Raw genomic sequence first — 15,000 nt, forward strand, 5'->3', positions numbered from 1 at the left:
GGCTTCCAGACTTCAGCATGCTGGTTGACTACCTCGAATCTAAATTCTCATGCTATTCTTGGTTTACACCCATGTTGGATGCCAATACAATACAATTTATTTTTGCTGAATTTGCAAAATAATAAAGTTTAGTTCCCAGCAGAGAGACAGGTTATTGTTCTTGCCACCTAACAAGTGGCGTCAGATGCAAACCATAAAGTGGAAACTCATCATTGCAAAGATCTGCATTGCAAAAATAATATTATTTTCAGGTTATATCAGTGTGTTCACTCATCACAAGATGGTTCTCAACAGATACAAAAAATTATCTCACCTACGCTTGTTACTTGTACCATAAATAAAATCAGCATATGAAAATAACTCAAGCACTAACCTTATCAAATTCATACCCTCAAAATTAACCGCAAAAATTATGCACGTGTACCAAATGTAAAACAAACATTAAAGATGTTCAGAAGAGGAAGCTTCTAGTTCTGTCGGTGCATTTTCACCAAAGAAAACTTGACTATGAAAAGAAACGCATAGGTTCACTGCAGAGTGATCAGCCGCAATGTATCGATTATTACGTTGTTAAATTAATGATGTCGATCTCTTAAGAGTTAGTATTTCTGACTTTGATTCCCATGAAAACAAACCTTTATTTCTCCGAAGATCATATCTAAATCTCCCTGGACTGTGTCCGGTGGTAGTCCCCCTACAAATGCAGTAAAGGGTGGCTCAGTTGGGAAAGGTTTTGGAGGTCGATCACGATAACCACGATCACCGCGATCACCCCGATCACCGCCAGCACGCCGTCTTCCTCCACCGTATGACCCGCCATAATCCCTAAAACAGCCACAATAAGAGATAATCATTGTCCTACAAAAGACACCAAAGTTTTAAATACTATTATGCACTTAAAGTACCGCGGAGAATCGCCAAAATTGTCGTAAAATCCGCCAGACCATCCACCGCTGTTTCTTCCCTCGAAGTCGTCCGCCATGTTGGCCGAACACAACAGACCATAATGATTGTTTTTAGCAACAATGGGCAGGTACTGTGGTGCTTTCAACCAGCGGCTACTAAAAGTGAATATACATGGGAAAGTAATTCTCCTTGAATTGTCCTTCAGGAAATCTAATGTAATGGCTGCTGCTCATGAGGGTTTGGAATTGAAGACAGCGGGTAAAACGCATCATTCTGTACTTTTTCTCGCTTTCTTTAGTTATATATTAACTTTTATCATATTTTGCATGCTCAGAGACCGAAGATGGAGCGCGCATGAGATTTCAAGTTGAACTAGAATTTGTGCAATGCCTTGCTAATCCTCACTACTTAAATTGTAAGTCGAACATTTTCATCTTGTCCTGGGTTTGGTTTGATTATTTCTTGTTTTGAGGGAAAAGATGTGGAGGTGTTGTCTTTCCTATTAAACATGCGATTGTTGTGAAACAATATTTCTTTGGTTGATTTGGATCACAATATATTTTTAGTTTTGCGTGATACATATGTACTTATGATCTTTCTCTCACGGGGTACAAGATTGATTTTTACTCCAGATAATTAATAGAAAAACAATTGCCAAAAGGGCTCTTTCTTCGGTAGTCTTTGTTAGTAGTCCCCACCCCCCCCCCCCCAATTTTTTTTCTTGGCTGAGGGTTGAGATTTCAAAAATCTTAATCTGGATAAGGGTTGTTTTTGCTCAGAATCATCTAGTCTAGATACTGTGACACAGCCCCTTTAACTGACAGGTAAGCAATATCAACCAATCAGGCCTTGATCATGCAATAAACTGACATGACTTTCTATCTTTCTTCAGTTCTTGCACAAAGAGGATACTTCAAAGAACAGTCATTCATAAATTATCTGAAATATCTGCTGTATTGGAAAAAACCAGAGTATGCCAAGTTCTTAAAGTGAGCAATAATTTATAGAAAATAAAAGAACTCTTTGTTGTTTTTAGCTATAGTCTGCCGGCAGTCCTTTCAATGTCACTTGAGCTGCACGCTTGTTGATCCGATCAAGTTTTGTCCACAATTGAGAGAAACGGCCAAGGGAAGCAATTTTTTCAGTATTTTCTAATTTTGCATTTGACTAAAAAAGGGGTATGGTTTCATATGGGGATTTAGTTCCCCTCTACCATAATCTGTTAATTAATGGAGAAAGTTAATCCAAAGCTTTTTCATTTTTGTTTCCTGAAAGAAAGACAACTACTGGAACCAGAAAGCATTGATTTATGACTACGGCCTCCTCCTCAGTATCACATGAATTTGGAGTTGTGTTAGGGTTATATCATATATATTTCATTCACCTCATACAAGATATAACTTGCATCTTGCCAGCTTCAAGCTGGCTATTAGGGTTAATATAGCAAGTGCCAGCACAATTGCACAGTAAATTGGGTTTGAATCCAAGCCTGGACTTTTTTCAGGCCTGCTTTTACAATACAGGGCCTGAGTTTTATTTAGTCACAACAACAGTTAAAGATTTCACTTGTGGGGTTGTGATATAGTGTAAAAGAAAAAGCAAGAATGCAAAAGAAAAAGGTAATTACATGTAATCACTACCTGTGCTTTTAATATACTCATATTTAGAGAATAAAATCACAATAATCCTAGTGAATCAAAGTGTTTGTTCCCCACTGGTATGTAATAAAATCCTCCCCAATGTTTCTTAAAGTGTGGGGGTACTCAACACCAAAGTCAAAGGTGTTTAATGTTGTGGAGTTTCTCGTTTTTTCCAGATAGGTCTGTTTGCCAATATCCTTAGAACAAAAAGTTGTTAGTGCATTCCATAAGTAGACCCTCTATGTGAAATGGAGTTCTTCATGAAATAACTGTGTAAGCGTGGTATATTTAGTTACCTAACTGTGATGATCTTCGTGACTTTAATTTCATGTATTCTGCAGTTCAGATCCATGGAAAAAAATTGACACACTCTAAAACCATTTCTCATCTAAATCTCCCCCAGGTACCCTCAGTGCTTACATTTTCTTGAACTTCTTCAATATGAACATTTTCGAAGAGAACTTGTGAATCCTGCATGTGCAAAGTTTATTGATGAACAGCAAATTCTACACTGGCAGTATTATTCAAGAAGAAGAATGAGGATGAATTTACCAAAAACAGGACAAACAGGTCCTGGAACAGAGCCTGAGCAATCAGGACGATAATGAAAATAACCAGCAAGAAGATGAAGTCTGACATTCCAACAAGGATGTCAGGAAACGAAGGCAGCACAGTTTAAGTAACGTGAAGAGTACAGTTATAAATATTAAGCCCAAACTGAAATATTACAGTAGATGGTGATTTTACCAGCAAATAATAATAATAATAATAATAATACAAAATTAAGGACAAAAGTGGTGCCAGTGGTCGTAGGTGCATCGGGTTCAGTGTCAAAGAAGCTGGCAGCCTACTTGGAGCAACTAGGAATTAAGGACCGAACAAGAACAATGCAAAAGTCGGCACTCCTCGGATCGGTGCATATCCTCATAAAAGTGCTGGAAGTCTGAGGTCTTGGGATGATAATAATCATAATAATAGTAGTAGCTTTGTTTAAGTCTCAAGGTTGTTTAGCTGTGCACAAGCACTCCACTGATCGGGGAGACTGCAATTCAACTGTAATCCGAACAAATCAAATGTTGGTTTTTGAGGAGAGGGGAAAACCAGAGAACCTGGGGAAAAAGCTCTCGGAGCAGAGTAGAGAACCAACAAACTCAACCCACATATGGTGTGGAATCCTGGGATCAATCTCAAGCCACATTGGTGGAAGGCAAGTGCACTTAACACTGTGCCAGCCCTGCTCCCCTAATAACTACAGAAAGTATAACTACTTTTGTAACAGAAATTTCTTTTACAACGATAAGCCTCTCAAATGTACATGCTGTAAATAAAAGACATCTCTTTGGACTGCACAGAGTTTTAAGAGTGCACATGTGACAACATTTAAGGAGGTGATGGAAAAGGGCCAATAAGTTACAAAAGTACACATTTTATAAAGGGGTCCAGGGAAAGTATGATGATATTTTATATGATCAATGTTATGAACATTACCTTTCTGTAATGAAAGGAAGGCTGAAATGGGATTAAACCTGAATTTTTGCAGGCTTTCCTTTTGCTACAGTACCTCAACGGTTTTCAAATCTCAAAAACTGTCTGCAAGATTTCTGTTTTCTCCCAAGCAGATTGGAATGCATTAAACTTTTCAGAATCCACAAAATTGCCTCTTTTTAGCAGGGGGTGGAGGACATTAATGTGTTTGTTTTATTATTGAGTGGGTTAGTGCATAGAGAAAATAGCTTCTTCAAGGGACAGAGCGCAAAAACCGCTAGACATGCGCACTAGAATCACACTTGTGTTGCCGCCATTCCATTTTCAAAATGGCGGACGACAAATGAAAATCCACCACGTCATTGTGGAGACTGTCACGCCGCTGGCGTTCCTCTGAGAAAATTTGCAAAAAGATGATCTGAATCTGCCATCATTCAACGATGCTTCAGAGCCGTCAGGGAAGAGATCGGACGAAAACCAGTTCGCGTAAAGCAATAGAGTTTTTGACCAGCTTCTAAGCTTCATTTGACGTTCGTTGTTTAGAGTTTTGCGTTTCTTAAGGTGGTCGGTTACTCTTTAAGCTCAGAACAGAGATATGTTGGAGGTAAATTGTTTTCGCGAAACATATCAAATATGACTTTTTTTTCGTTGATATGAAAATTTTTGAGAGTTGTTTAAAGGTGGAATTCCGATTTCATACACCAAGAGAGACTTTTTCAAATCGAAGTTTGAAGAGAAGAAGGTTTTTTTACCGCTAGTGTTCGTCTTCACAGTTGTAACTGGTTTTACACAGAAAAGCGAAGTCCAGTGCCTTATACTTTCACGCCACTCGATATAGTTTGTGAGGTTTGGGGGTCGTAAGTTGTCCTGAAATGCATATAACGTACATGTATGTTTTTAACTTCGAGTTAATATCTTGTCGACATTGTTCATGTAATACAATGTTTTTCTCGCTTTATAAGCCAAGGCGACAGAGCGGCTGCCTGTTATATTTAAAACAGCGGCAAATATTGACAACAAACCCTGTTATTTTTTTCCCTTTAACAACGTTCCATTGCTATGTTTTGTGTAACTAAAAATAAAATATGTCAACTGTCACATCTGACTGCTGGGGGATTGTGTGCTTTTTCAAGTTTATGGGACTCTTTGCAAAGGGCGAGTTAAGTTTATTCAACAAAGTAAGCTGCTTTTTCCGTTTAGAGACTCAAAATGTCAGCAAAGGTGCTCAAGTTCAATGTGCAAAGCGCTTTTTTTGGCTTTTGATGCCAGCAAAACAGTTCACCACACTAGAAAATCTTTATTCGAAGGCCACTTGCTACTGGCTCACAAAGACTACAGAATTTGCCACATGGATGAATACATTTCACCAATGAAGGTGAGTGATGGAATAACATTACAATAGTTGCAATAATAATCTGTCCTGAATTGAATTTCCCCTACCCCTCAATATAGTCAGTGCCAAAAATCTGCCAAGAGAACTGAAGCACTAAGTTACACAGAATTAGTCAGACAGGTAGAAAACCCTCAAGGATCAAAAGCAGGAGCTGGATATTAGGCAGAGAAAAATCGAGAAAGAAAACAAAAACATTCACAAAAAAAACATGAAGGTAAGTATTTGGGTTTAGCTCATTACGACAATGACATGCCAATGCCTTTGCAGTACTAACCCCCCCCCCCCCCCCCCCTTCACCAAGACACAAACACCACTGACAGCAGTACACTGCTTAGCATTATATTGCGCACCACTAAACATGTTTCATTTCATATTATTATTTACATGCACAGAACAAACTGCATTGAACACGATGCACAACCCCATGAATTTCTCAAATTGCTTTTGGCCTATTACAAGACCTGTGAGTAAAACCACACCAAAAGTTAGCTCACTATAATAAGGTAAAACAGATATCATTTTCATAATGGTTATGCTTTACAATGTAGCTGTGTCACCGAACACCCAAGGTCAATAACTTTGCTATTATCCCAACAGTAAACGCTTAATGACTGGTCCCAAGGGAAACAGTTCATTTTGTTTCCCTAAAAATTTCCAATGTTCCCCTGAGGCGCAGACGAGGGAAACAAAATGAACTGTTTCCTGAGAGACCAGTCATTAAGTGATTTGTTATATAGCACAAATAGGAAAACATGCAATGGGCGCAGCAACGGTGGTCGTCAGTCAACATTTGCGGGCAACAGTGCACTGTTACCCTCTGACGTCATAGATTTTGCACTGTTGCCCGCTCAGAGACTTTTGAACGGCAAAAGTGTTAATTTGTTACTGTAGATGTCATGTGACCTTGAAGTAACCAATGAGAGCATGCACTGCTGGGGGCAAAAACAGTTATATAACAAAAATAATTATTATTCAACATAACAGACTTTTGCTGGAAAAACAAGATCAGCAACACAAATCAAATGTTGAATTGAGAGAAGAAAATGTCATGCTTCACAAAAAAGGACAAAGTTATAGAGACAACACAGTTTTCAAGAAAAATATTGGACTGACATAAAAATTAATACCATGCACATGTAACCCTGTGAAAAAGCACCCCAAATGCCTAAATTTCCAATATAGGTTTTAGTCAGAACAAACTTTTCCTTATCATAGACTAAATTCTTATGATCCTTAATTTTCTTTCTAGTGCAAATAATATTGAACAAAACAAATAGAGTATTGTAATAATCAACTGATGTATGTTTAGTATTTTTTCCTTTCATTTTCCCGAATTTGTTCTCCACCTATATATATCTGTTTGGGTCAAGTTAGCAAAAAATTGGGGAATCCACTCGAAAGAGACACTTGTAATACCACTGGCAGTACTAAATCCTAACATTACTCAACAACAATGACAATATTATTTGTGTTCCTATAATATATGTTTTACAACTAAAGGAGACACTGCATTTAGCTCTCTTGTGCACCATACAATTTCACAAGTCACTAGTCAACCACTAAACAAAAGGAGGAAAGAACTTATATGATCCAGACAAAATGGGAAATTTTGGTGAACATTCTCCAGACCTGTTTGAAAATATCTTCCATGCCACAATGCATTTACAATAATGAAAAGGGTTTTCCGTGAACCAAGAAAGCTAATCTGCAGAGAGTAAAAGTAGGTTGCTGTACTACTGCACAACTTCAGTTTCTTCATAAATTTGGTATGGCTACCATTTCCTACAAACAAAAACAATGATAAAACCATTAAACAGAAAGTGAATAATGACAGTGTAAGCACAAGGGAAAAGATAATACCTTACATTATGAAATTTTGAACCACGGAAACTGTGTTTTTAGCTTTCTGATTGGTTCACTCACTCTCAGTTAACAGCTCTTATACAGTATGACATAATACTGAAACTGATTGCGTCAAGTGTTACCACGCTGGAAACTGATTGGCTTTAAATTTGTCCAAGTGTTAAGAATCAAATGAAAATTTAATAAAACAATAATCAATGGATATGATTGAGTGGTTGATCTCATATCAACATGCACTCATGGAATTATAATAATATTATTGTTCATTATTGTCTTGTGCAAAAGGAATTATATGCTTATTAGTATAATTACTGAAAGTTCTCTGCGCCGATTGGTTGTCATTGAGATAATTATTATTACGTGATAATCACCTAAGCGGTTTTTCAAAATAGCCACAAGCTGTTTTGTTGAGGTGACAGACCAATAAATTAATTGTTTTAAAGAAAATGTGTGTTATTCAAATAATCAACTATGTAATAGGCGATTTGCATGATGGCATCATTTACTAAGAAATTGAGTTACTTCTATTGTCAGGCAAATTTAAATTATTGTTTCCGATATTCCCTCAGACTCTATGAATGTTGGTGAATAAAAACCTCAACTTCATCTCGGTTTTTATTAACTGATATTCAACTTGCCTTCCGCGAATAATAATTGTTAATAATTATTATTTGGTGTTCATACTAATTTTTAGTGTTACTTACATTTATAAATGTGAAAAAGTTGACCAATATGGTTACTCTGTTACAGTAATGTACTTTTCTGGGCTGTTCCACAACTGACCAGGACAATATTGCCAAACACTGAGTGGAAGACGCTTTGATGCAGATTTCCTGGAATGATATCTGCAAAAATATTTGCGAGGAACAGCAACAAAAACCTCGCACAGATCGATGGCATTTAACAGTCAAGGTTACGTGACGTGGAAATTGTAAATCCCAGGTGTTAAGAAAATTCAACTTTGTGGCTGAAGTTCACTCACAGTTCATCTGCAGCAAGAAACCCAGTGGACGATTTTATACGATCAAAGTTGTATGACCGCGTTACAGTTCTCAATAACGTACAACGGCCAGCCAAACTTATTTTCAAAAGCAAAAACCTTTCGTCCATCAAGACCAAGTTGCTCCTGTAGTTCCCGAGAACAAAGAAGAATTTCGTTGCCAGTTCGCTGGTTTCTGAAAGATTTTTAAATAATCTGGGGACAGACCAACACCCCATGTCAAGAAAATTCACAGTAGCCAAAACCAACAAATTATGATACAAGAGGACGCATTGCTACTTGACATGCTGACATGCAGACTTGCGAAGTAATCAATCGTGTGTCCTCGACCGTTGATTTGGAATCGCTGAGTGTTCTCTCCGACCTTGAAAAAAAATTCCTCTGGCACCCAGGGTATGAGTCATCTAACTTTCCACAAAATTTGACAAATGCTAGAGTGTTATTCCTCCACTTGGATCGATCACTGTCTCGATCACTTCGAATCTTTAGAGTTAACGCAGGCGCAGTTACGCGAAAAAAGCCATTTTACGTCATTATTCTCTAGCCAATCAGCGGTTTTTGCGCTCTGTCTCTTCAAGGTAATATTATACTTGTTGAGGACTTTAAGAGCTTCTAATTCTGCACTTGTTTGCCCTCAAGGCCTTATCGGTGTGATTCACCATTTTTTGCACAAATTGTCAACCCTTTTTTGTTGTTTTTATTTTATTTTTGGCAGAATAAAAGATTTATTTTTTTTGACATTTACTGTGCCATTTGCCGTGGGTTGATTTATACCGAGGACTTCTGAACAATAGTAGGTGGCTTAAGCAAGCGAGTTTTTGAGATGCAGATGGCAAGCAGAAGTGAGCTGTTTTCCCTTTTAACTTGTATTCACACGACCACATTTATATTACTAAGTATCTTTTCTCCGTTAGAGATGATAAGTATAAAAACCTGGGAGACACCACTGCCCAGGCATGTGAAATGTTCTCTTCCAGTTGCCGTCCGCGTCTTAAAAACATGCGTGCTTAAGCTCCCTTCGATCTCTGTACACTAACCCACTTACCATAATTAACACTTTACAACAGCGTTGTAAAACATAGTTGGAACATGACTTGTTAGAGCCATCCTCTGTGTCACATCATTACGGAACATTGCACAACGCAAATGAAGCATGAATGGACTCCCATATTCCAAATTTCGAACTAAGATCCTTTATCCTTGCTTTTAATACTGTCTGCTTACAGTTATATCCTTTATCTGGATTGGCCTAAAGCAACAGCTATCCCCATTCATGTCGCGTTGAGTGCTGTATAAGTTTTTATTATTAGATGGTGTATTAGTCACCATTGGTTTAGTCCTAGACATAAGTCTCAGTATAAAAGATCTAGGTAAGTCTAAAGTATCACTCTGTGAGCTCTTTAGTTTATTTTAAGGGTACCTTTACTGTTTACGAATTTTATTCTCACCCTCCCTTCGGAGGTTTTGTCAAGTTTAATTAGGTCACCTCTCGGTTAAAGCTTCGGTTAAATCTCGCAGCGACTTCCCCAACCTTAAGTGTTTTTCATGCTATGCCATTTTACACCCTCTATCTGCCTTTGTTCTTGTCTGATCCAGCACATAGTGCTGGGGAGATAAGGAGGCTTGAGCTGTTTTTACTGCCTACACTCTTTCCATGATGCTGGCCAGAAGTTTAGCTTGTAGTGCCAAGGAGATTTTAGGCTTGAATATCATTATTTGGCTTTTACTGGCCTACTACTTGTCCGATCAGGCACAGCTCAGCTTGGGCGTTGGAGAGATAAGTTCAGGCTTTTAGTCGCCACGAAAGTCGTCTGTCGTGCCAATCGTGGAGCAGTGTTCCTCACTTTTACACCAACGTCTTTTGCTTTTTGTTATTGTAGTGTGTCTTAAATATAAATACCCATGGGAACTGCTACAATAAAGGCCCAACAAAATGTCATCATCATTTAGACTGCATATCTTGGCAATTATTGTCTGTGTGCTTGGAAATGCCTTATTCTTAATAATAAAATGTGACACATATCCACACTTATTCTTTTATTAAATTAAATTCCATGGCAATAAATTATGAATGACAAAAGACTCAATAAATTAGTGAAAAATATATAAAATCATACTGCCCAAAACATACCCCAAAATGAAGCAGAGTGCCTTTGTTCAAGTGACACCAGTAACATTGAACTGGTCACCCCAGCAAATGTCACTGCTTTCATGGTTTAATAACAGATTGCCTTGCCTTACTTTCAAGACTCGTTATGATTTTTCTTTGGCATGGGTAGAAACCTTAAAATGCCTATCACCTTAAGAAACTTATTTCTTTTCACTTATTTTCTGAAATTGCCCCAAATAGGTTTTGTTGTTTTTCTATTTTCTTTAAAAGACAGGAAAAGAACTCTGTTTCATCTGTGACTGAGCAGTGAGGAGGAGTGGGTTCAACACCAGATTGACATGGCAAATAAATGAAAATAAATTTATTACTTTGTATTGTTGTTTTTAAAGAAAAAGTCAACCTGCTGTTAAAACCCACTGCTCTACTCTGAGTTGTCGTAAATCAAACTACAACCAGTTTTTTAAGTTGGACTAATAGACCGTATTCATAAATGGAAGCTAAGTAACTATTCTTTTGTCTTTATGCTAATCATCCTCACAAGCCTCGTTAGCACAAACAAATTCAACAGAATTTTTGCTCCAAAGTGAGGCTAGAGAGGATGATTAGCACAAAGACAAAACTTAGGTAAAAATTCTTGGTAACAGAACAATGGCAGTATTTTTGTTCTGTAATGATAGAAAGAGGTTTGTTAGGGTGTAGAATATTCTAAAATATTTTGACAGAGTCCCTTTAAAGATAAAGATGTACACTGTAGATGCTGCAGCAATTCTTTGTCACACAAACTGTTTCACTGCCAAACTAACCAATGATTTGTGTCATTGTCATTCCATCAAAACCTTCCCAAATTTTCATAGGTGCAGGAAATTGCATGATGTCACACTTACAAATAAAATTTGTAAAGTAAATGTAAATGTAAATACTTTGTTTATAGTGGAAGTGCACTTAGCTATCAAGCTAGTTCACATGCAGGCACCCCACTTGTTACAATCGGAAAGAAACTTAACAGAAACATGATTAGCCCATTGGCCGGTTTGGGTGTCAAAGGGTTAAGAACCCCGACTGCCAGGAGGCAACCAGTTGGCTATTTACAAAGCGTGGTAGAGTTGAATCCAGGACAGCCGGAAACAAATCCTAACCAGAGGTTAGAACGGGATTTGAACCCGGGTCAACCGTATGCAAACCCAGCGCCCTAACCACTGGACCACACTGCCTCCTAATAATAATAATAATTATTATTCTTATTATATAATTATTATACATTAAAAAGTGCTCTTGCAAACAGCCACAGAACTTTCAGATGAAACACAAAGATGCACTATAAAAGGGGCTGCTTCATGCTCTGCCCTTGTTTGAATTCCCTCAAGCACGCCTGATTATCCAAGATGGTGATCAACAAACAGCAACACAGAGACGGAAGCCCTAAAGGATATTTCTAGCATGAGAAAAAGGGACAGGGGATTAAAAAAAAAAAAACGACATATCACATTTCATGACACATTACCATAAGGGGCTTTTTTATTGCACAAATTAGCACAGAGCTTGGCTGCATCCACCGTTGATTGATAAATCATTTGCATGTGCCTAAGGCACCACACCTTTCATAGTGCATCTTCATGTTAAAGCAGCTGCAAATAAATTATTCTAAAGAGGATGTTGAATCGATTAAAAAATTGTGTTTTTTAATGTTACTGTGGGTTATTGCAGGATAAAAATTATTTATTTGTTATAAATATCACACTCCTGTTGTGTCCATTCTATTTAACCTGTAATGAACTCAGCAGCTCAATGGCCTTTTCAACTTCACTTTCAGGAACCTGTTGGAAAATAAATTGTACACTAATAATTACCATGACTAAGGGAAATGCAGCCAAGAGGTAGCAAAACAGATCACACTGATGCTGCTCTTGATACTGTGGACACAATGCAGACATCCAGAAATCTGTGCATCTCAAATGAACACAATTAGAATTATAATTTTGTTGGGATTGACCAATCTCACTTCCTCTGTTCATTGATCTTCACTTCCAATCTCACTTCCACCACACACCGGTGGCGCAGTTGGTTGAGCATTGGGCTGTCATGCAGGAGGCCGTGAGTTCGACACCGACCTGACCAACAACACTCTGGGTCTTTAAATAACTGAGGAGAAAGTGCTGCCTTTGTAATTACATCCGTAAATGGTTAGACTTTCAAGTCTTCTCGGATAAGGACTATAAACCGTAGGCCCCGTCTCACAACCCAGTGGGATGTAAAAGAACCCACACACTATTCGTAAAGAGTAGGGCATGGAGCTCCCGGTGTTGTGGTCAGGTCTCATTTCATTCATTCATATGCTGGGTGAGATCATTAATGGGCTGATAGTGGCTGCCAGCAGTGCCTATATATGCTGATGTCCGATCTCACCCATAGATCCATTGCTTGTAAAACGCATTTGAATATGATAATAGAAAATGCCCTATATAAATTCATTACCATTTATTTTGTCTTTGATCTCTATGGGAGGGGGGGGGGGGGGTAATGGAATTGCATCCCATCCCATCAACACGTCCGTCCACGCATTGGCCAACAGTCGGCTGACAGTTGAATGTATCTCAGGCTCAAGAAGACTTTGACATCGAGAGAGGACATGCAAATATTCCTTGAAAACAATGAGGACGATATTTTATTTCTTACTTTTTATCGTTTTTCGTGGTAGATTTCCATATTTGAAGTTAATATCTTACATCCTATTATCATATTCAGTTTTTGCGATATCAATGTTGATTCCAAGGGATTGAAGTTTTCATGCAACAAACACAGTAATGTTTTTTTTTTTTACGGTTTTACTATAAGTAACATTGGAGGAAAATGTTTTCTACCTTTTTTAATGAAACAAGTCAATAGTTTTTTTTTAGCTGATAAAAATACTTGTGTAATTTTATGTGAGTAAATAATAAAGTTGTTATTATTATTATTATTATTATTATTATTATTATTATTATTATTATTGTTATATTGTGTATTGTTTTATGATAGTGTATGTTCTGCAGAAGCAACTTAAGGTACTAACAAAGTCAATTTTTTTTTTATGAATGTCAATATTGCTGCTCGACATCACAAAGTTCTTGTTTTGAGCTTGACCACGTTTTTGGTAATTATTCTTCTGTGGGAATATAACATGAGCTCTTTTGACCTTTTTGATACTTGAATTGTAAGGTAAAGATTATTTTATTTAAAAAAACTGCCTTGTCAACCCAATACACTTTTGCCCAGTTGTGTTGTCAAGGTGTGCCATGTGACCAGGCTGAACCAAGGTCTTTTCCTGAAAACGAGGTTGCAATCAACCAACCAGTAATATTATGATGAAGAAATTAAAACCTTTAAAACCAGTACATGTAGTACTTAATTAATTAAACCTTTTAAAAGTATAAGCTCAAGTTGAATTTATTAGCTACAACCCTCATTTTGATGCTCAATGTTTAAAAAACAAAACCTTGAGAAAGTGAAATGAAGTTGTTGCCTCTTCACAGAAACAGAAGTCTTAAAGTAAGACTATGCAAGTTATATGCAAGTGCCAAATAAATGTTGTGTCTGTCAAGTACCTGTTTGCATCCCTCTTAGCTTAAACTTCATAATTATCAGACAGAAATATTCTTTTGCTAAAATGTTCAGTGCATTTAATGCTGTGTAAAAGCGCATCAAACAAAAAGGAATGCACTACATATGATAACCAAGCAGTCTTTTAAAGACTTGAAACCAGAAAAGCATCACAAATCATGGAAAAGTATGTTTTCATCTCAGCTGGGCAAGGATACTGATGTGTATTGTATTGAGGTTTGAGGAAATGGAGAAAAAACTGTTGCTTCACAGGAGTTTGGTAATCATGTGGACAAATATTAAAAGGCAATGATGGTACAGTGGGAAAAATGCCTCTTGAATTCTCAAAATGAAAGGTATTTTCTTGCGTGTGGTGGAAACATCCCTGTTAAAATTTATATGGGCTGCAAACAACATTGCAAGCATATCGAAGAGTAATAAAGATTATTGACAGATGAAACTTAGTTCTTAAAGTAAAGGAGAAATCAAGCAACTGAAACAGTAACAGTTTTCTTAGGAGCCACTACAGTTCACAAAAGAAGCAAAAACCAGTTTTTCAGAATGACTAAATCCTTCTTAATTTCAGATTTAAGTTTTATTTCTGACTTTAAATCATTCATTCATTCCCCAAAAGAGATAGCCTCAAAGATAAGCTGCACCCCCAAATTTAGGCTTGAAATCTAAACAAAGAGGGATGACTTCTACATGAATGTTTATGGTACTCAACAAAATTGATCAGTTGATCACGAGAAGTACATACCAAAAGATGGTCATAAAAGAAAGTGCTGATGTAAAAAGTGCTAGTTGAAGCATCAGTTAGAGGCTCAGATACCTGTGCAACAATACCACTCTCCTCTAAAAATAACACACAAAGGCTCCAAGTTAATGTGGAGGAACAAATTTGCTACTGTGGAAACCAAGATTGCGCCTTGAAATACCAATGGCAAATAATGACAAGCCAAAGCATAGCATTCAGTCAGTCAATGGTGACATGTTGAAATAAAATGGAAATGAAATATTTTTCTTA

The 15,000-nt window shown here is 37.3% G+C and overlaps 3 protein-coding genes across 4 annotated transcripts in view; 1 reads left to right on the top strand and 2 right to left on the bottom strand.

Annotated features, from left to right (window-relative positions):
- The window catches only part of LOC137974610 (eukaryotic translation initiation factor 4H-like), a 16,513-nt gene extending 15,489 nt beyond the window's left edge, over nt 1–1,024 (bottom strand). Inside the window, exons 1-2 of the mRNA XM_068821521.1 lie at nt 906–1,024; nt 636–825 (exon numbers count right to left, since the gene is read on the bottom strand). Of these exons, the coding sequence (XP_068677622.1) occupies nt 636–825; nt 906–982 (267 nt within the window). The 5' untranslated portion in view covers nt 983–1,024. The remainder of the gene's footprint in view (nt 1–635; nt 826–905) is intronic.
- A 62-nt stretch (nt 1,025–1,086) lies between these two features.
- On the top strand, nt 1,087–3,917 carry LOC137974611 (mediator of RNA polymerase II transcription subunit 31-like). The gene is made up of 4 exons (XM_068821522.1): nt 1,087–1,164; nt 1,241–1,321; nt 1,799–1,895; nt 2,950–3,917. Exons 1-4 carry the CDS (start codon nt 1,125–1,127, stop codon nt 3,149–3,151), a joined length of 420 nt encoding a protein of 139 aa, XP_068677623.1. The 5' UTR covers nt 1,087–1,124; the 3' UTR covers nt 3,152–3,917.
- A 4,946-nt stretch (nt 3,918–8,863) lies between these two features.
- Nucleotides 8,864–15,000, bottom strand: part of LOC137975492 (cytosolic arginine sensor for mTORC1 subunit 2-like) — a 13,577-nt gene continuing 7,440 nt past the window's right edge. The window contains exons 8-9 of one of the 2 annotated variants that reach the window (XM_068822608.1): nt 14,734–14,828; nt 8,864–12,211 (exon numbers count right to left, since the gene is read on the bottom strand). In XM_068822608.1, the coding sequence (XP_068678709.1) occupies nt 12,152–12,211; nt 14,734–14,828 (155 nt within the window). In that variant the 3' untranslated portion in view covers nt 8,864–12,151. The remainder of the gene's footprint in view (nt 12,212–14,733; nt 14,829–15,000) is intronic. The other variant, XM_068822609.1, reaches the window with a different exon arrangement.

This window comes from Montipora foliosa, chromosome 11 (assembly GCF_036669935.1).
Source record: "Montipora foliosa isolate CH-2021 chromosome 11, ASM3666993v2, whole genome shotgun sequence".
NCBI lineage: Eukaryota > Metazoa > Cnidaria > Anthozoa > Scleractinia > Acroporidae > Montipora > Montipora foliosa.

What these genes read in the sequence shown, in the direction of transcription:
- LOC137974611 (XM_068821522.1), top strand. Translation starts at nt 1,125, where the DNA reads ATGGCTGCTGCTCATGAGGGTTTGGAATTGAAGACAGCGG. An exon ending in TTTGGAATTGAAGACAGCGG is followed by an intron (nt 1,165 to 1,240) that starts GTAAAACGCATC and finishes TTGCATGCTCAG; the next exon opens with AGACCGAAGATGGAGCGCGC. An exon ending in GAGTATGCCAAGTTCTTAAA is followed by an intron (nt 1,896 to 2,949) that starts GTGAGCAATAAT and finishes AATCTCCCCCAG; the next exon opens with GTACCCTCAGTGCTTACATT.